Source organism: Clinocottus analis, unplaced genomic scaffold (genome assembly GCF_023055335.1).
Source record: "Clinocottus analis isolate CAN_PGR_092001 unplaced genomic scaffold, fCliAna1.0.p SCAF_9, whole genome shotgun sequence".
In the NCBI taxonomy this organism is placed as follows: Eukaryota; Metazoa; Chordata; class Actinopteri; order Perciformes; family Cottidae; genus Clinocottus; species Clinocottus analis.
In genome coordinates this window covers 20,190,408-20,206,286 of record NW_027176251.1, presented here as the reverse complement: position 1 = coordinate 20,206,286, position 15,879 = coordinate 20,190,408, and the positions used below count along the sequence as shown (strand labels likewise).

At 45.1% G+C, this 15,879-nt stretch overlaps 1 protein-coding gene across 8 annotated transcripts in view; it reads right to left on the bottom strand.

Annotated features, from left to right (window-relative positions):
• adgrb1a (adhesion G protein-coupled receptor B1a) overlaps positions 1-15,879 on the bottom strand; it is a 141,943-nt gene that overhangs the window by 100,984 nt on the left and 25,080 nt on the right. For all 8 annotated transcript variants that reach the window (XM_068570545.1, XM_068570542.1, XM_068570543.1 and 5 more), the window contains exon 2: positions 661-1,610. In XM_068570545.1, the coding sequence (XP_068426646.1) occupies positions 661-1,423 (763 nt within the window). In that variant the 5' untranslated portion in view covers positions 1,424-1,610. The remainder of the gene's footprint in view (positions 1-660; positions 1,611-15,879) is intronic.

Below are 15,879 nucleotides of genomic sequence, written 5' to 3'. Positions count from 1 at the left end.
ACCTCAAGCCACAGGCCCTACTTCCATCGCATTTCTGCCTCTTGCCGTCTCCATTCCTGTTTTGTCTCTCTTTACATCCCTCCCCCTCCCTCTCCTGCTCTGAACATCCCCAGAGCTATCTGATATCAGCACTCAATTCTCCTCTATTTCCACAGGCTTCCCGGAGGCCGATCGAGTGTCCCTCCCTGGACCGCAGAGGGATGGAAGACGGTGCCGACCTCGCAAGGTCACAGAGCTCGCTTCCATCAGATGAAACCCTAAACCTTCCATTTGCCTCCCTCCGTCCCCCCTTCCCTCCCCTCCTTCAGCCAAATCACTTCACTTGCTTTCGAGCCAATGTCACAATTATCCTCACTTTTCACAAATCATACACATTTTCACTGGCTTGATTGCTACTAAAGATGCCTTTTCTTTCACCATCTTGCTGAGAGCATGCCGAACGCCGAGAGTGACCTTCTGAGGTCAGACTAAACGAAAAATAATTATATTTTTCCATAGTCTCATGAAAGCAAAGCTGCTCTATACTTATTGTTGGAAAGAGAAGCAGAGATACTTGTCAGTCTCAGCACTTGATTGCTTTTGGAAGCAGTTCATGCACGTTATTGCCATTGCAAAGTCAACTCTTTTCAGTTAAATATTGGTAAAAGCTTTCCTACTCACCATCTATTTCAGCTTTCATGCCGGGTAAACAGTTTTCCAGGTAAACTCCATTGTGATAACAGCTATCTCCCTCGCTGAGCTGCGGCGGCGGCTCCCAGCACAAACATGGCGTCTGCATGATGCCGCAGGGCCTGCTGGACGTGCTGGAGGCCAGACAATCCTCCAGCCACTGGCACAGCATCTGACAGGCCGCCATGCTGGGGCTGCGCTTCCCGACCACCAGGTACTCAGTTTTGAAATCCCCGTCGCCGTCCGACATCGCCTTTCCCGCCTTTCCCGCCCGCGGAGGTCCCTTCCTCATCTGGAGGAACTGCTTCCCGGCCTCCAAGAAGGCCACGGGGGCAGAGGTGTCGCAGAGCCTCAACACCTCATCGAAGCTCTCCATGCCCAGGTAGGTGCGCGTGGTCTCCAGGAAGGACTCGTACTGGAAGGTGCGCAGCTGTGACGGCACGCAGTCCTCTGTGGGTTTTGTGACCTTGATGAAGATAGTGTAGCGCCGCGGATCCGGGTTCTGCAGGGTCCAGGAGCAAGGCGTGGCGGGGAACACCGATGACGACAAGAAGAAGCCGAAAAAGCGGCTCTGGACTAAGGTGGAGCAGGAGTCAGACTCTGGGCCCGAGGGGGCCGCGTGGCAACAGCCCTCCATTAGGAGCAGAGGGGCAAAATACAAGAGCAGCACTGGGAGAGGCCACCGTGATTGACCAGGACTCCAAGGAACGACGCTTGTCATGGTGAGCAGATGAAGGGAAGGAGAAGGTATCATAGGTCGATGGCTGGTCTCTGGCTCTGGAGGACTCAACTTGCAGCAGCGTTGAGCAAAGGAAGAAGAGAGGGGGAAGTAAGGGGAAGAGGATAAGGACGTGGTGGAAGAGGAGGGGGAGGAAGGTGGCTCTCAAAGATCCAGCGATCGGCCCATGGCTGCATCAGTCGACCCAGAGATTCACGAGAACCTGTGCAATGGAGATAAGATGTGAATTAGTTCATATCGCATCAGACAATGGAACAAAATTAAACAGATTCTATTCATCTCTGCAACGGGAAATCAATCTATCGGCTGTGACTGTTGCTTTGTAATGTGAGAGGGCCTCAGGCCCTGGAGAACAACATGTTGGACAGAAGCAGGCGGAGGGAGGGAGCCAGTGGGTTCGTCGAGTCCTTCTTCACCGCAACACTGCAGACTGGTCTTTCCCTGAGAGACAACAGCGTTCATCACATGTCTGCTCCCATATTTCATCTGTCAGCTCATTAATTTATCCAATTATAAGACTATTAATCACAAAAGGCAACACCTGCAGCCATTCATTACTCCACTTTATCAGGGATGAGACCCAGACAGCAAAGCCATGATCAATAATCCTTTTAGTTTGGGCTTATTAAAGCCAAAAATACTAGCGGATGTTTTGCCTGTAAATATGGTTCATAACATGTGGGCAGTATATTTCTCTTTTCATGCACATGTCTTCTATAACACATCTCGTTTGCATTACAAGCAGGGCTGCTTCCCCTTGAGTAGCTGCTGTTTTAAGTTGTTATTATCAATGTGTCTTTGTGGGAAAGCTATGACGTGGAAAATAGTTTCAGAATGCTAAACACTACCATTCAAATACACAATCCCAGTTGGCTCCCGGAGTGAAAATTGTTCCGTTTTCAGCCGAGTGCGCTGATTGATTTGAAAGGAGTGCTTTTAGGGACATTGTCGTGGGTTGTTGAAGCTGCAGTTTGAAAAACAAAAGGTGCTCACGTCTGTCAGCAGAATGTTTAGTGCAGGTTCAGAAAGAAAAGAAGCAGAATATTATGAAAAGCAGAAACCTTCAGATATACACCACAGCTACATTCAGGGTTTAGGTTTGAGGAAAGTGATACAAATGAGTTTGATTTTTAAAAAAATATATATTTAGTACTTCAACATTAAAATATATGATTGTTTTATTTTATTCAAAGCTGCATTTATTAGTCAATAACTCCAAATGACAAAGGTCACCCATGAGACTGAATCCACATCATCCCTGCAGCATATTTGACTGTAAAAGTAAAACATGAGGGCTTGTATGGCTGCAGAGTGGACATCACAGAGTGGACATCACGAGGGAGCAACAGGTATTCAGAATGCAGTCAAATCGAACTTCAAATAGCAAAAAAAGCCACAAAAAAATGCCTGAATCATGTAAGATGTACAGTTCTCAAATTCAAATGACAGTAAGGCAACCGTGGCAGAACCTGTGACAACCAGTGGCTTCCTGTCTAATTCCTGGATATAGATCCCAGATGGCGTGAGCACGATGGCCGCAGTGTGCATCGTCGCCATGGACACCCGCACAGCGAGGCCTCCCGCTGATCAATCACAATGATCTGTAGGCCTGACAGACACACTATGTTTCTGTGGGGAGAGGATGGCGTTCAGGATAATTCATCACAAACAGTGAAACACCATCTAATAGAAAACCCTCCTCACGCGGGCCTCTAGGGGGCAGTGTGCTGTATCGCCTCGACAGGAGGAAGGTTCCTTTCCCAACGAAGTGAATTAGGCTAACTTGAATTAAACTGTGCATCTGACTTTGTCAAACATATATTGATTCAGGACTCTCATGGATATTGGAGAATGACATCACGTGAAATCTCACAGATATGTCTCGGCCGTGGGAAAGGTATAGTTTGGGCTAAAAAAAAGTGTTGTGTCCCAATTAAAGACTGTAAATGAAGAGAAGGGGACGTCATCACCATGTCATCACCCAATGGTTTGTGGACTACAGATGTAAAGTCTGGAGACTAGAAAACCTGTCAATCACCTTGTAGCCCCACCCTATGCATCCCCTGCTTTATGGTCTGTTTGACTCAGACCATAATGTACTAAATGAACATTGTGCTGTTGTAAAGAAGACTTGAAACTAGATATTGAGACATAAACTCATGTTTGAAATGTTTACTGAGGGAATACATCAAGAGGGAAGTAGAGTCACTTATATAGACTTCTATACAACCCGAGGAGTCGCCCCCTGGTGGCCAGGAGAGAGAATGTAGCTTTAACACATGCACTTTGTCATTTACTTCTCTTTTAAGATTAGGAGGTTGGGCACGATGCCCACAATCTGTATACGTTTTGATAAAACTTCAGTAAATGAAATAAATAAATACATTTTTTTAAATGTAGCAAGACCATGATGTACAGTAAGTCTGCTATTGGATTGATAGTCATCATCTTAACATACTTCTGATAGGAGCTAACCTGTCTCCAGAGGGCAGGTCTTCTTCTTGGGGAACGTGGTAAACATGTTGGGAACACCTCCTTTGTGAGGCTGAAAGAACCGCTGGATTAATTCAGACGTGTGAATCCTCAAACTATGGCAAAGAACCTGGATCCAATATCGATCAGGACCAAAGGGCTTCTCTTCAGGTGCAGTGATTCAGCCTCAATGTATCCCAAGCCGCCTCGTCCTGTTTCACCCTCGCTCCCCTGGCTTCACCCCGCACCAAAACAAGTGTCGAGGGAAAACTACCTGGGCCTCTTTCAGCCGATCGGCCCGGCAGTAATGAAATGTAAAAAAGCTTTAACAAGAGGATAAAGAGCTGCTCTTTACTGACAGCTCTGCCTCATTTATCTCCAGCCACACCCACATCTCCTCCTTCTTTTCCTCCGCCTCCTCCTTCTCCTCCTTCTCCTCCTTCTCCTCTTCCTCCTCCTCCTAACCTGCCGAGAAGGAGTCTGATCACCCAACTTGCTTCACCCTACTAGAGCTTCCTGTTTGTGTCAAGCCTCCCCTCATTGCAAACACCTCAGCACAGCCCCCCACCTCCAACCGTGCAACACACACACACACACAAACACACCCAAACACACAGACCCCTATTGTCCATCATGGATCTATGGTGTTTCAGACGCTACCAGCTGGAGAGCAGCTCTTATCACTGGCCCGTACTCCGCAGCAGAGGAGAATATCTGACGGCAGTGAAAGAAGAGATGAGCAGAGCTGCACAGTGGCAGTCTGCTGCATGAAATCCGACCTGAAGATTCAACTTGATGTTCCCGGTCAATAAATCAATCCAACTCTCTGAATCTCTGCTGCTACGTGTTGTATTATGGCGTTTGAGAGGCTGTCTGGAGCAGAGGGCTGCAGGAACGTACAGGTGAGTGTTTGTTAAACGGAGCAGAGGTTTCAGTCGGGTGGCCCCGAGCTTAGCGTTCATGAATCCACGTTCTTGAATTTGAAACCATACCTTTAAGTCCCTAGTGGATCCTAGACTTCCCATACTGGTAGCATCTCTTCCACCCTCCACGTCTGATAAACACTCACTTTAAAACCCCACATTCCAGTTTGCCATACAAGCCGTCAGATCCAGAGTATGGAAACAGCGAGGCGCTCCACCAGAGAGCACTGGAGAGCAGATTATATAAAACGTTCCACTCGGTTGCAATTTTTCAAGTACCAAAACTAACAACGCATCATGAATCAATATTGTAATAAATTATAAAGCAGGAATCTCTGTCTGTCCTTCATGAGAACCGTCCATCCCAAATACTTACTGACGGGGGTATTGAGTGTAAAGGGAGTGCAATGTCAGTGTGCAATATGGACATGTGATGCTAATATTACATTGGAATACAAAAGTATAAGTCGCTCTGTGCAGACTGTCTTCATTTCTTCTCTGGAGTCAATAAGCAGTTCTCTACAATCAGCGCCCTGACACAACACTGCAAGCAGCAAAGGAGCCAAGCAATCGGTCCGTCCCAAACCCTGATGTGCTCCCAAAGGCCACTGCAAGAGCATTAACAACGGATGAAAGGACTATGAGTAAAGTGGTTAGCCCACGGAGAAATCTCACTAAACTCTGTCCTTCTTTTCAGCTCTCGGGAGCTTTTTTAGCCACTTGTAGTTCTTTTGGGTTTTTTTTCCAGCCAACAAACTCTCACAATAAAACCTGCTTCCTGCCTGCCAGCAGCAGTTCTTAGTGAAAAAGCTCTGACAAAGCCGCTGTTTACGCTAAGTGCCCACCACAACGTTAGCATCTACCGCTGGTGTCAGATACCCGCTCGGGGGTTCGGAGGAGACCAAGACAGAGCTCAAAGGAGATTGAATATTTGACCTTCACCTCAATACCAAGTGGCCAGAAACCACTCCAGTCCAGTGCAAATGTACATCTCTTTTGTCATCAGACTGTTAGTCCGACCAAATCTGACCAATCAAGTCATTTAATTTAGTTCTCTGAGATATGTATAACATCACTGTGTGTATCATGAATTGATACGATGTGCAGGTAGTTGTGTATATGGAGCTGCAGCATAAAGCCTGTGCGAGTACATATTTAGAGTTAGGAACTTTTCGCTGGGTGGAAATTTTAGTAATCTGTAGCTTTGGCATTATTCATTCCTTTTAGCCCGTGGCGGGAACAGCAAGCAATTAAAAGAACAAAGGTGTTGCATCAGCCAGCAGCCCAGAAGCATGGATCCATGTAAACACGGCCAACGGGCTGGCTCTGAGAGCGAGTCAGAACAATGGCCCAATCACGGAGAAGCAAGAGCCCCTCAGACAGAGATGTAGAGGGAACGAGAGACAAAGAGCGCACTGATGAGAAAATGATAGAGTCACACGGAGCATCGCTGCTCACATCGGCAGCGCGGGGATTACAGGCTGATTAGCAGAGCAACACGGGGACCCGCTGCACCCGCTGCCGTAGTAAACTACAAGGCACAAAGCCACCGCGCACGGATTCCCTCTCCTCTGAAGTACAAATTGCGTAAAATTGCCCCTCGGTGTCATCAAAATTCTGTCAGAGAGAGAAAACGTTTGGCAGAGACATCTCGGAGGCGACCCGGTCCGAGGCTCAGATGAGCCAACTGAAGCAGAGGAGGAGGAACGGGAAAGAAGTGGACTTTTTGTTTGAAGGCAGATGTGTTCCAGTAAATCACTAGTATCCATTATTATTGTCGGCAACACTAACCGTAGATGGTGGCAAAACACACAACGAAATGAAACGAAAGACTGTCGATCAAATAATTGTTCGTCAGCTGAAATACTGCAGCGTCACCAGCATGAGCTAATACACAAGGAGAGGATGAATTACATGATGACATCATCTCTGTCTACCTCTGTAAGGGTGAGGTCATTTATGGTCATTATTAAAGGAAACGTATGCAAACTGTGAACTTTGTTGATTTAGCAGTGTGCAGATGATTTCAACATGTCCAGTATTTTCCAGGAAGAGGATCTCGTTCCAGGTTACAGGTGTTGACTCCTCAGGTGATGCGTCCTTTCCTGTTTTAAAGATGTGACGATCATATTCATCGGCTTTTGAAGGTCACGTCCTGTTTCTGGTCACATGCTTAAAGACACAGCGACTGAACGGATGAACATTTAGAGATGAAGGAGGGAGTCAGGCGACGCAGGATAAAGAGCGACAACGCAGTCAGACTGACCACTGCTTGTGTCCCTGGTGAAATAAATGGTCACCGTGGAGTTATTGTGAAGTTACCGTGAGTCTCAATGTAATAGCATTGACTCTGTATGACCCACACAGGTACACAAGCCCATCAGCGAGGAGATGGACTAAACCCAACCACACTGCCACAGATTTAAAGCTAATCACTTGATTTGAACTGTGAGGTGTAGTACGGCCTCCAGCAGTGGTGCTGGCAGGAAACGCTCCTGTGGGTTGTATAGAGGACGGGAACATACTGCTATGCGTGGAACACACTTTTTCTCCCCGTTAAGTTTTATTCTGGGGGAGTTGTTCCTGATCCGATGTGAGGTCCCGGGACAGAGGATGCCGCATGTGTACAGATTGTAAAGCCCTCTGAGGATAATTTGTGATTTGGGGCTCCACAAAATAAACTGTATAGAATGATCCACAGCTGCTGCGTCCCTTTTAACTCTCTGCTGAATTATCTGCTTTTGCAACCTTGAGGATTAAAAACAAGATGCTCAGGTAATGATGCATCCCATTGGCTATTAAGGAGGCTAATTTACTGCTCCATTCACTGGTGAAAAAAGGAATTGTGTAAGCTGAGAGGCGTACATGTCCTATTTCTTCACACAAACAACAGTAAACTAATTTAATAAAAGAATGATCTCGTATTATTTATACAATCTGAGAGGCCGAAGAGCAGTCGGGTAAGGAACTAAACCACGATGACGAAGACAAACCGACAAAGGAGAAAGGAGATGAAGTGGTGAACGTCGTGACTGAAGTGAGGTCAGGTGAGCAGGAGGCCCGGGCACGCAGGGAGAAAATGATGTGCGAACAATGTAGAAAACGTGGGCTGAGACAATGAGGCCACTTAATGTATATATTTTTAGGATATAAATGTGTAATATTCACAAAACTAGATCATTACGGGTCCAAATGCATCTCTATGAAAGCTGCTCCAACGACTAAGATGTTTACACCCATAAGAGTCAAAGTATAGTAATCATAGTTTGACCACTTTCAAACACCGCCCCATCTACTTTTGACTATGCTTAAATGAAACAATACAAAATAAAATGACTGCGCTATAAATTAAGCAATAAAAAATTAAATTAGTATATGCGATGAACAAAAAATGTAAAAATTAAATGACTTGGCTACAAATTAAAAAAATATATATAAGAAATTGACTGATAAACATTAAAAAAAATAAATAAAATGATACAATTTAAAAATCAAAAAATGAAATGACTATGCTATAAAATGTTACATTTGACAGGAAGTGACTGTAAAGGAGGAAACTGTAAAGGTTTCAGCTTCTTTCAGGTGAATTTCAAGTTACAGCCAAGAAAACAACAACAGTGAAAAAGCAGGAATGTGTCGACAATAACTTTGAAGCTTTGAGGACATTATGAGGAGAAGGTGTCTTAAGTCTCATTCAACTCGTCCTTGACTTTGATAGAAAATGTCACGAGTTATGAATTATGAGAATATGCACAACGGCACGACGATTGTTATGAGTGTTTTTGTTCGAAGCACACAAAGGAAATGAGAACAATGGTGAACACTTGAAGTGATAAGATTCCTGTCCAACGCAGGAACACACTTCCTCAGACGGATGTGTTCACCTTATCCATAACGCACATCTCACATTGTGAGATATGACATATTGTATCTCATGAACACAGCGCCTCGAGGCCAACGAGGGGATAAACTCACACGAAGGTTTTCAAAGTGATTGTTGAGACTAATCCTTCAGTTATTCAGTAGCAGTTTGTTGTGCGCATATTATTTCATGTACAACGTTAAGTATTTATTAAAGATTACAACAATATTTGAAACCTTTTGGACAAATCTACAGATATGAAATGGATAAATGTTCCACTTGGTCAATGGATAATAATTGGTTTGTAAATGATACACATTTGTTAGATGTTATTATCAAGTTAGTCAATCTGTGTCATGTTTATAAATATTTATAAATATTTTCCAAACAATTGATTAAAAGTTGTTAAACTGTTAATATATTGTTTTCCTATGTCATCACAATGTAACGTGTACAGTTTCTTATTGGCCATAAAATAGTTTATGAATATTTGTTTAATATTACACAAACTAAGGAAAAAATACCAATATAGCATTACTGATAAGTCAACATCATTAATTAAGATGGTGTTCATCGTAAACAGTAAATAACTATTACAACACACACACACATACACACACACACACACACACACACACACACACTACTGCTGCATCTCTATAACACACACACAGTTCTGCTGCATCTCTGTAACACACACACACACACACACACACACACACACACACACTGCTGCTGCATCTCTACAACACACACGCACACACACTGCTGCATCTCTACAACACACACACACACACTGCTGCTGTGTCTCTACAACACACACACACTGGTGCTGCGTCTCTATAACACACACACACACTCTGCTGCTGCGTCTCCACAACACACATTGCTGCTTTGTCTCCAGAACACACACTGCTGCTGCATCTCTACAACACACACACACACACACACACACACACACACACTGCTGCTGCGTCTCTACAACACACACACTGCTGCTGCGTCTCTCCAACACACACACACACACACACACACACACTGCTGCTGCTGCATCTCTACAACACACACGCACACACACTGCTGCATCTCTACAACACACACACACACACTGCTGCTGCATCTCTACAACACACACACACACATTGCTGCTGCGTCTCCAGAACACACACACACACTGCTGCTGCGTCTCTACAACACACACACTGCTGCTGCATCTCTACAACACACACACACACACACTGCTGCTGCGTCTCTACAACACACACACACACACACACACACACACACACACACACACACACTGCTGCGTCTCTACAACACACACACACACACACTGCTGCTGCATCTCTACAACACACACACACACACTGCTGCTGCGTCTCTCCAACACACACACACACACACACACACTGCTGCTGCATCTCTACAACACACACACACACACTGCTGCTGCGTCTCTCCAACACACACACACACACACACACACTGCTGCTGCATCTCTACAACACACACACACACACACTGCTGCTGCGTCTCCACAACACACACACACACTGCTGCTGCATCTCCACAACACACACACACACTGCTGCTGCATCTCTACAACACACACACACACACACTGCTGCTGCATCTCTACAACACACACACACACACACACACACACACACACACACACACACACACACACTGCTGCTGCATCTCTACAACACACACACACACTGCTGCTGCTGCGTCTCCACAACACACACACACACTGCTGCTGCGTCTCTACAACACACACACACACTCTGCTGCTGCGTCTGAACCAACAGGACCGCGACGTCTTGAAGGCTCCAAAATGAAACAGACGATCATCTGTCTCTGCTGATGAATGTGTTCACCACAGTAAATGTCAAAGCCTCTGTAATAAGCGGAGGAAAGACAAAACACACACAAACACACACACACACACACACACTCACAATCTCTCGGATACAAGTTTCATTCCACGTCCCACAGAGCTCAATGGGAAGTCTCCGAGTGAAAGTGAATGTTTAATTGATGAGAACGGACTCTGAATACAGTAATAAACAGTAAAAGGAATGAAGCCATGCACAATGTAAAAAGGCACATTCTGCGTCATGCCAAAGCTCCTTCTGTGGAAGCAGAGCCCATAGGCTTCACATAGTCTTCCAGGGGAGGATTCATAGCAGCAATGTGTGGGAGGAATTACCATCACAGCTCAACATTCTGCAATGCAACATGTCTTGAAGGAGGCAATAAGCACCATAAACAACATCCAAATGGCCTCCAACCATCGGTGATGGTTAGCGTGCTGTTTCACACCGCTACAGCAATGCAGCTTTAGGAGCCAACGCTGGGAGAGTTTTGAAAATGAAAACAAGTTAATTTACGGCAATTGCACTGAACATCAGCACAAAATCCAGCTTATCAGCAGAGAGTGTTAAAAACGCCTCCAAAGATGCCACGTTTATTATTTCCCATGATGACTGAGGGGAAGAGACACACACACCCTGGAGAGGGTTTTGACCACCGCTGACACGACACAGCAACATTCTTCTTGACGCGATGCACATTCCTACCAAGTGCAAAGGAAGGTGACGCCAATGTGTGTGTGTGTGTGTGTGTGTGTGTGTGTGTGCATGCAAACACATGGACGAAGAAAAGAAGACGACCAGACGAAACACCGTGCAGAGGAGGAATGCATCGGCTGCAAAAGTCTGGCCGTGTCTAAAGAGAGAGAAAGGAAGGAGGACTGTAACAGCATTAAAAAGTCCCCTGTATCGATGATGCACAGCTACAGTGTGTGTCTGATAAAACATGACAGAAGTCAAACAAATCGCTGCTGGAGAGATTGTAAACTGGTCGGGTTTTTGGGGATTTGTCCAAAATTGAAGTCCTACTAGGAAAGGGTCCATGCAGAATTATCTGCCATGTTGAACAGTGATTCTCTACCAGACCTCATGTGTTACATGGAGAAAAGACTGATGGTGCGATACAAAAGAGAACAGCTTATCGGTACAATGATAACTTTATCTTGGCTCAAACTACTGCCGCCCACGCCACATATGCTAAGACATGGGATTGGACTCGGAGGACGCAGCAACACATGTAACGCCAGGTATATTTTTAAACCAATGGGCTCCTGTGATTTCCTTATTTCAGATGACCTTAGTGACACTTCAGTTGCACATTTGGACAAAGCTAGCATCTGTTTCTTTGAAGGTATTTCTTTTATTTCACTCTGTATGAATATACATGATTTATGTATTTTGCACGTTTGTTTGCAGAACTGCAAATCTTTTCTTTTCTTCTTTTTCTTAACAAACCATCTGTGTTTATTTCAAATGAACATGAGTATGAATACACATTTTGTTTAGTCCCTTCCCTTAATCCTGCAGGAATGTGTCCTAAAATCGGCAGGCGACTATGAAGTATTATTAAATATCCCACTTGTGAATTTAGAAGCTTTCACATGTCTTAAGAAAGCCAACGAGTGGCTGACTGAGACAAAACGTCCTCACGAGAACACTCGCTCTGCCTTAGCTCTAAGCATCCTTGCAGTCCACTGACTCTGTGGATTATTAAGTCAGCTCAACACAAAACCCCCGTTTGATGTATTTATTGTGTATTGTATTGTATATTGTGTTTTCTTTGTATCACTGTGTTGTGCTTTGTCTTGGTCCCTTCATCTTTCCTAATTTGGTCTCTCTAAGTTTAAGCACTTAACCTTTTCCTTTGTCAAACCTAGCATTGTTAATCGGATAATCGGAAGTAGAGGAGGCCGATGCCGAGGGAATAGACCCCATGACATCCCTCAGTTTACTGACCACTAAAAGGCAGATAAGAGGGCCGCAAACATGGAACAAAGCAGGTTTCAATACACTGATTTGTAATGAATGAAGCTGGAGAAAGCGCCATCGGGTCTGGGCTCAGAATGTGCTCAGCAGGTTTCATTAAAACATCTCCATTAGGTTGACATTTGGTCCTGAAGGTGGAATCAAAATGGAATGGATGCGTCCTCTCGGGAGCCAAACATTTGTTCAATAAATGTCACGGCGTTCGCCCAATAGAATGAAATTAGTCTCGTGTTGGCCCGATGGAGGTGCGGCTCAAGCCAAACGGGTCCCTGAGGACACCCTGAAGGAATGGAGCCGGAGCGCTAGCATGTCCGCCGACCGGCCGTCTCGCTTCAGACTGACGGGATGGACGGACCGAGACTCTGGCAGACAAGCCCTCCCAGAGCGGGGCTGATGCTCATGGGGCTGGGTGGGGGGTGGGGGAGTGAGGTGGAAGGGGGGTGGGTGAGGGGGGAAGGGAGGGAGGACAACAAACAGACGTCGGCATTGTTTACAGCACCGTTACACTCGCGTGCCACTAAAGCACCGTGACTGTAATTGAACATGTCTATTATTAGGTTTACTGTACAGACTGTGTGTATGTGTGTGTGTGTGTGTGTGTGTGTGTGTGTGTGTGTGTGTGTGTGTGTGTGTGTGTGTGTGTGGCACTCCAGTGGGACATGAACACAGAGACACACTACTTAGAGCTGCAACCGACAAATTATTACATTTTTAAAGTATTACATTTGTTGATCTTTTTTTATCTATTTGCCATGTATTTTTAAGTCATGAAAAGTTCACTATGAACACAGTGTATCATTCATATTTTCATTATTATATTTGATCAGATTGAAAGGATTCACTTGTCTGACTGTTGGCATGAAATATTCCAGGAAAAATAAACATGTTACGTAATAGGCCGTTTATACAGAATCACATTTCTCGGCGAAAGCTTGGCACCATGTTTACTTCCTGTCGCTGCAGCTGGGACACATCTGGAATGTTACATTTACAGTGTTCTTCTGATTCTGATGAAGTCTGATTCGTGTTTATTTGACCGACACGAGCAATAACAGAGATTCCTTTGGAACCAAACGTAACTGACAGACGTCGGTTTCCTCTCCGCTTGGTGACCGATCAGCGTAGCTTTTGGTTTCATTCAACGTTGGCTTCTAAAGGGCTCCGTCTCCGTCGATCCATCACTTTGCATCAACTTTGTTGATAAATTACAATCTGCCATCATGCGTTTGCATTCGTATCGTTTATGTCTCAACTAGAGATTGAGACATAAACTCATGTTCACAATCTTTACTGAGGGAATACATCCAGAGAGAAGTAGCGTCATTTTCTCATAGACTTCTATACAACCAAAGGAGTCGCCCCCTGGTGGTCATTTGAAAGAACTCAAGTTGAAGGCCCTGCAGCCTTGGCTTCACTGCTCAGAGGCGGAGGCCACCGCCTGCTCCAGAGCAAAGGAGATAGCGCCAATCCATCAGGAGGTACAAAAGCCGCCTCATTGGCTGGCTGCCTGAATGGAGACGTGGCGCATGTCTTGGATCATAACATAGACCCAACTAATCGATGATCAAATTCCCTTCCAACTGCTTTTTATAATCGCTTTTAATCAATTAGGCGTTGCAGCTCGACGAGTATTCCTCACGCAACAGGCGACAGCTGTGTTTAAGTGGATCCAGAGTTTAATACAGCCGTAATTGGCTTTCACCGAGATGAGAGTTTATGATTATGTGTGATTTCTGATTACACTCTTGCCACATATGGAGCAAACAGCACAAGTGGTTTTACAAACACATTAATGGGCTGATGATGACAAACTCTCGCTTCTAAGTCTCGTGGCTGCGGTCACAGTGTGCTCAGCCCACAGCCAGAAGAGAAGGCAAAGCAAGATTAGAGTCATGATGCATGTGTGTGTGTTATCTCTCCCTCCTAATACCCATATCTCTCAGTAGGGATGTTACTGATGGCGATGTGATGGTCCTGTTTTTTCCCCCACTAGCGCCATAAGTCTCCGTATAATGGCCACTTTGTTCTAAGACGTAATCTTATTAATATGAAAGGCAATTGCTCTGGATAGCAAATCAAATCAAGTCAGATCCCATTCAGATGAAAATGAGCTAATCAGAAAAGCTATGTGTTTGCACAAAGGGAAGGGGATTAAAACTGAAAGAGGACATCATACGCAACCGGCTGCTTTCAAATGTCATTCCAGCTCTGTTTTCCCTGTAAAAACACATTTCACGCACACCTTCAGTGTGCTTGCATCAGACGGTACAAAGACGGGTTCCTCTATTTCGCCGTCCAATTCCAAACATATGCATCCGCAAGGGAGAAGAATGTGTTGCGATGGATTTGTCCTCGAGCTCTGCACGGATCAGGTTTTTCTAACCAGTCTGCTCCCAGTTCACATAACCTGTTATATATATATATATATATATGTATCACAGCACACATTTACATCCAGTGCCGGTTCTCATCAAGGCAGTATTAGTCTGAATCATCTGTGAATTGTGTTGCATGCGACTGTATGGAGATGCATACGTGCAGGCGGCAGATTACAGGCAGACATGAGTGTTTCCAGATGACAGGGTTCTCTCCCCCGGTGCAGCATGCGCTGTGGTCCAGATTGTGTTCTCCATCGCCATCATCTCAACACTAAATATGGGTTGTATATAACTTGATTGAAGAAAGAGAGAGGACGAGCTGTGGTTCTGTTTGGCCCACGAGTGACTCGAGAGACGACAGGGGAGGCTCACTCCTCTGCAACGTCAATCATCAGCTCGGGGAAAAATAATCACGCTGTTAAATTCTACACCACCAGGCTCATTATTGTTGAACCCTCATGGCTGTATTATAATAATACAAAGAAGGATTTATTATCCGTAGTGTAAAATAAAGATGTTACTTTGGAATCTGTACATCTCTTTGATTGAGAGAAAACAGATCAACCGCTTCTGAAAGTGAAAGTGACATCAGTGGAATGATTATGTCGCTCACTATTGATCGGTGGGGTCAGGAGTGACATTTAATTCATGAGGGGAGGAGGTTAGATGAACACCGTGTCACTATGTCGAGTCCATCTGACTTCCACCGGAGAACCTCAGGCGCGACCCAGCACCTTGATGCAACACGCCCCTTCCTTTGTTTCACCTGCACGCCACGGCCGACTTTGTGTTGAAGTTCTAACACGCACGGAGCTCTGTGGTACTCGGTACTAAACGCAGCACCAGAGTGGACTCTGTTGATTTATAATCCAAACTTGAGTCTAAAATGAATTTCTTTGCTTGCTCATTGTTTGCATGAATGATTCAAGCGGGAGAATTTCATGTTTGTCAAATAGTTGTGAATGCTCCATGA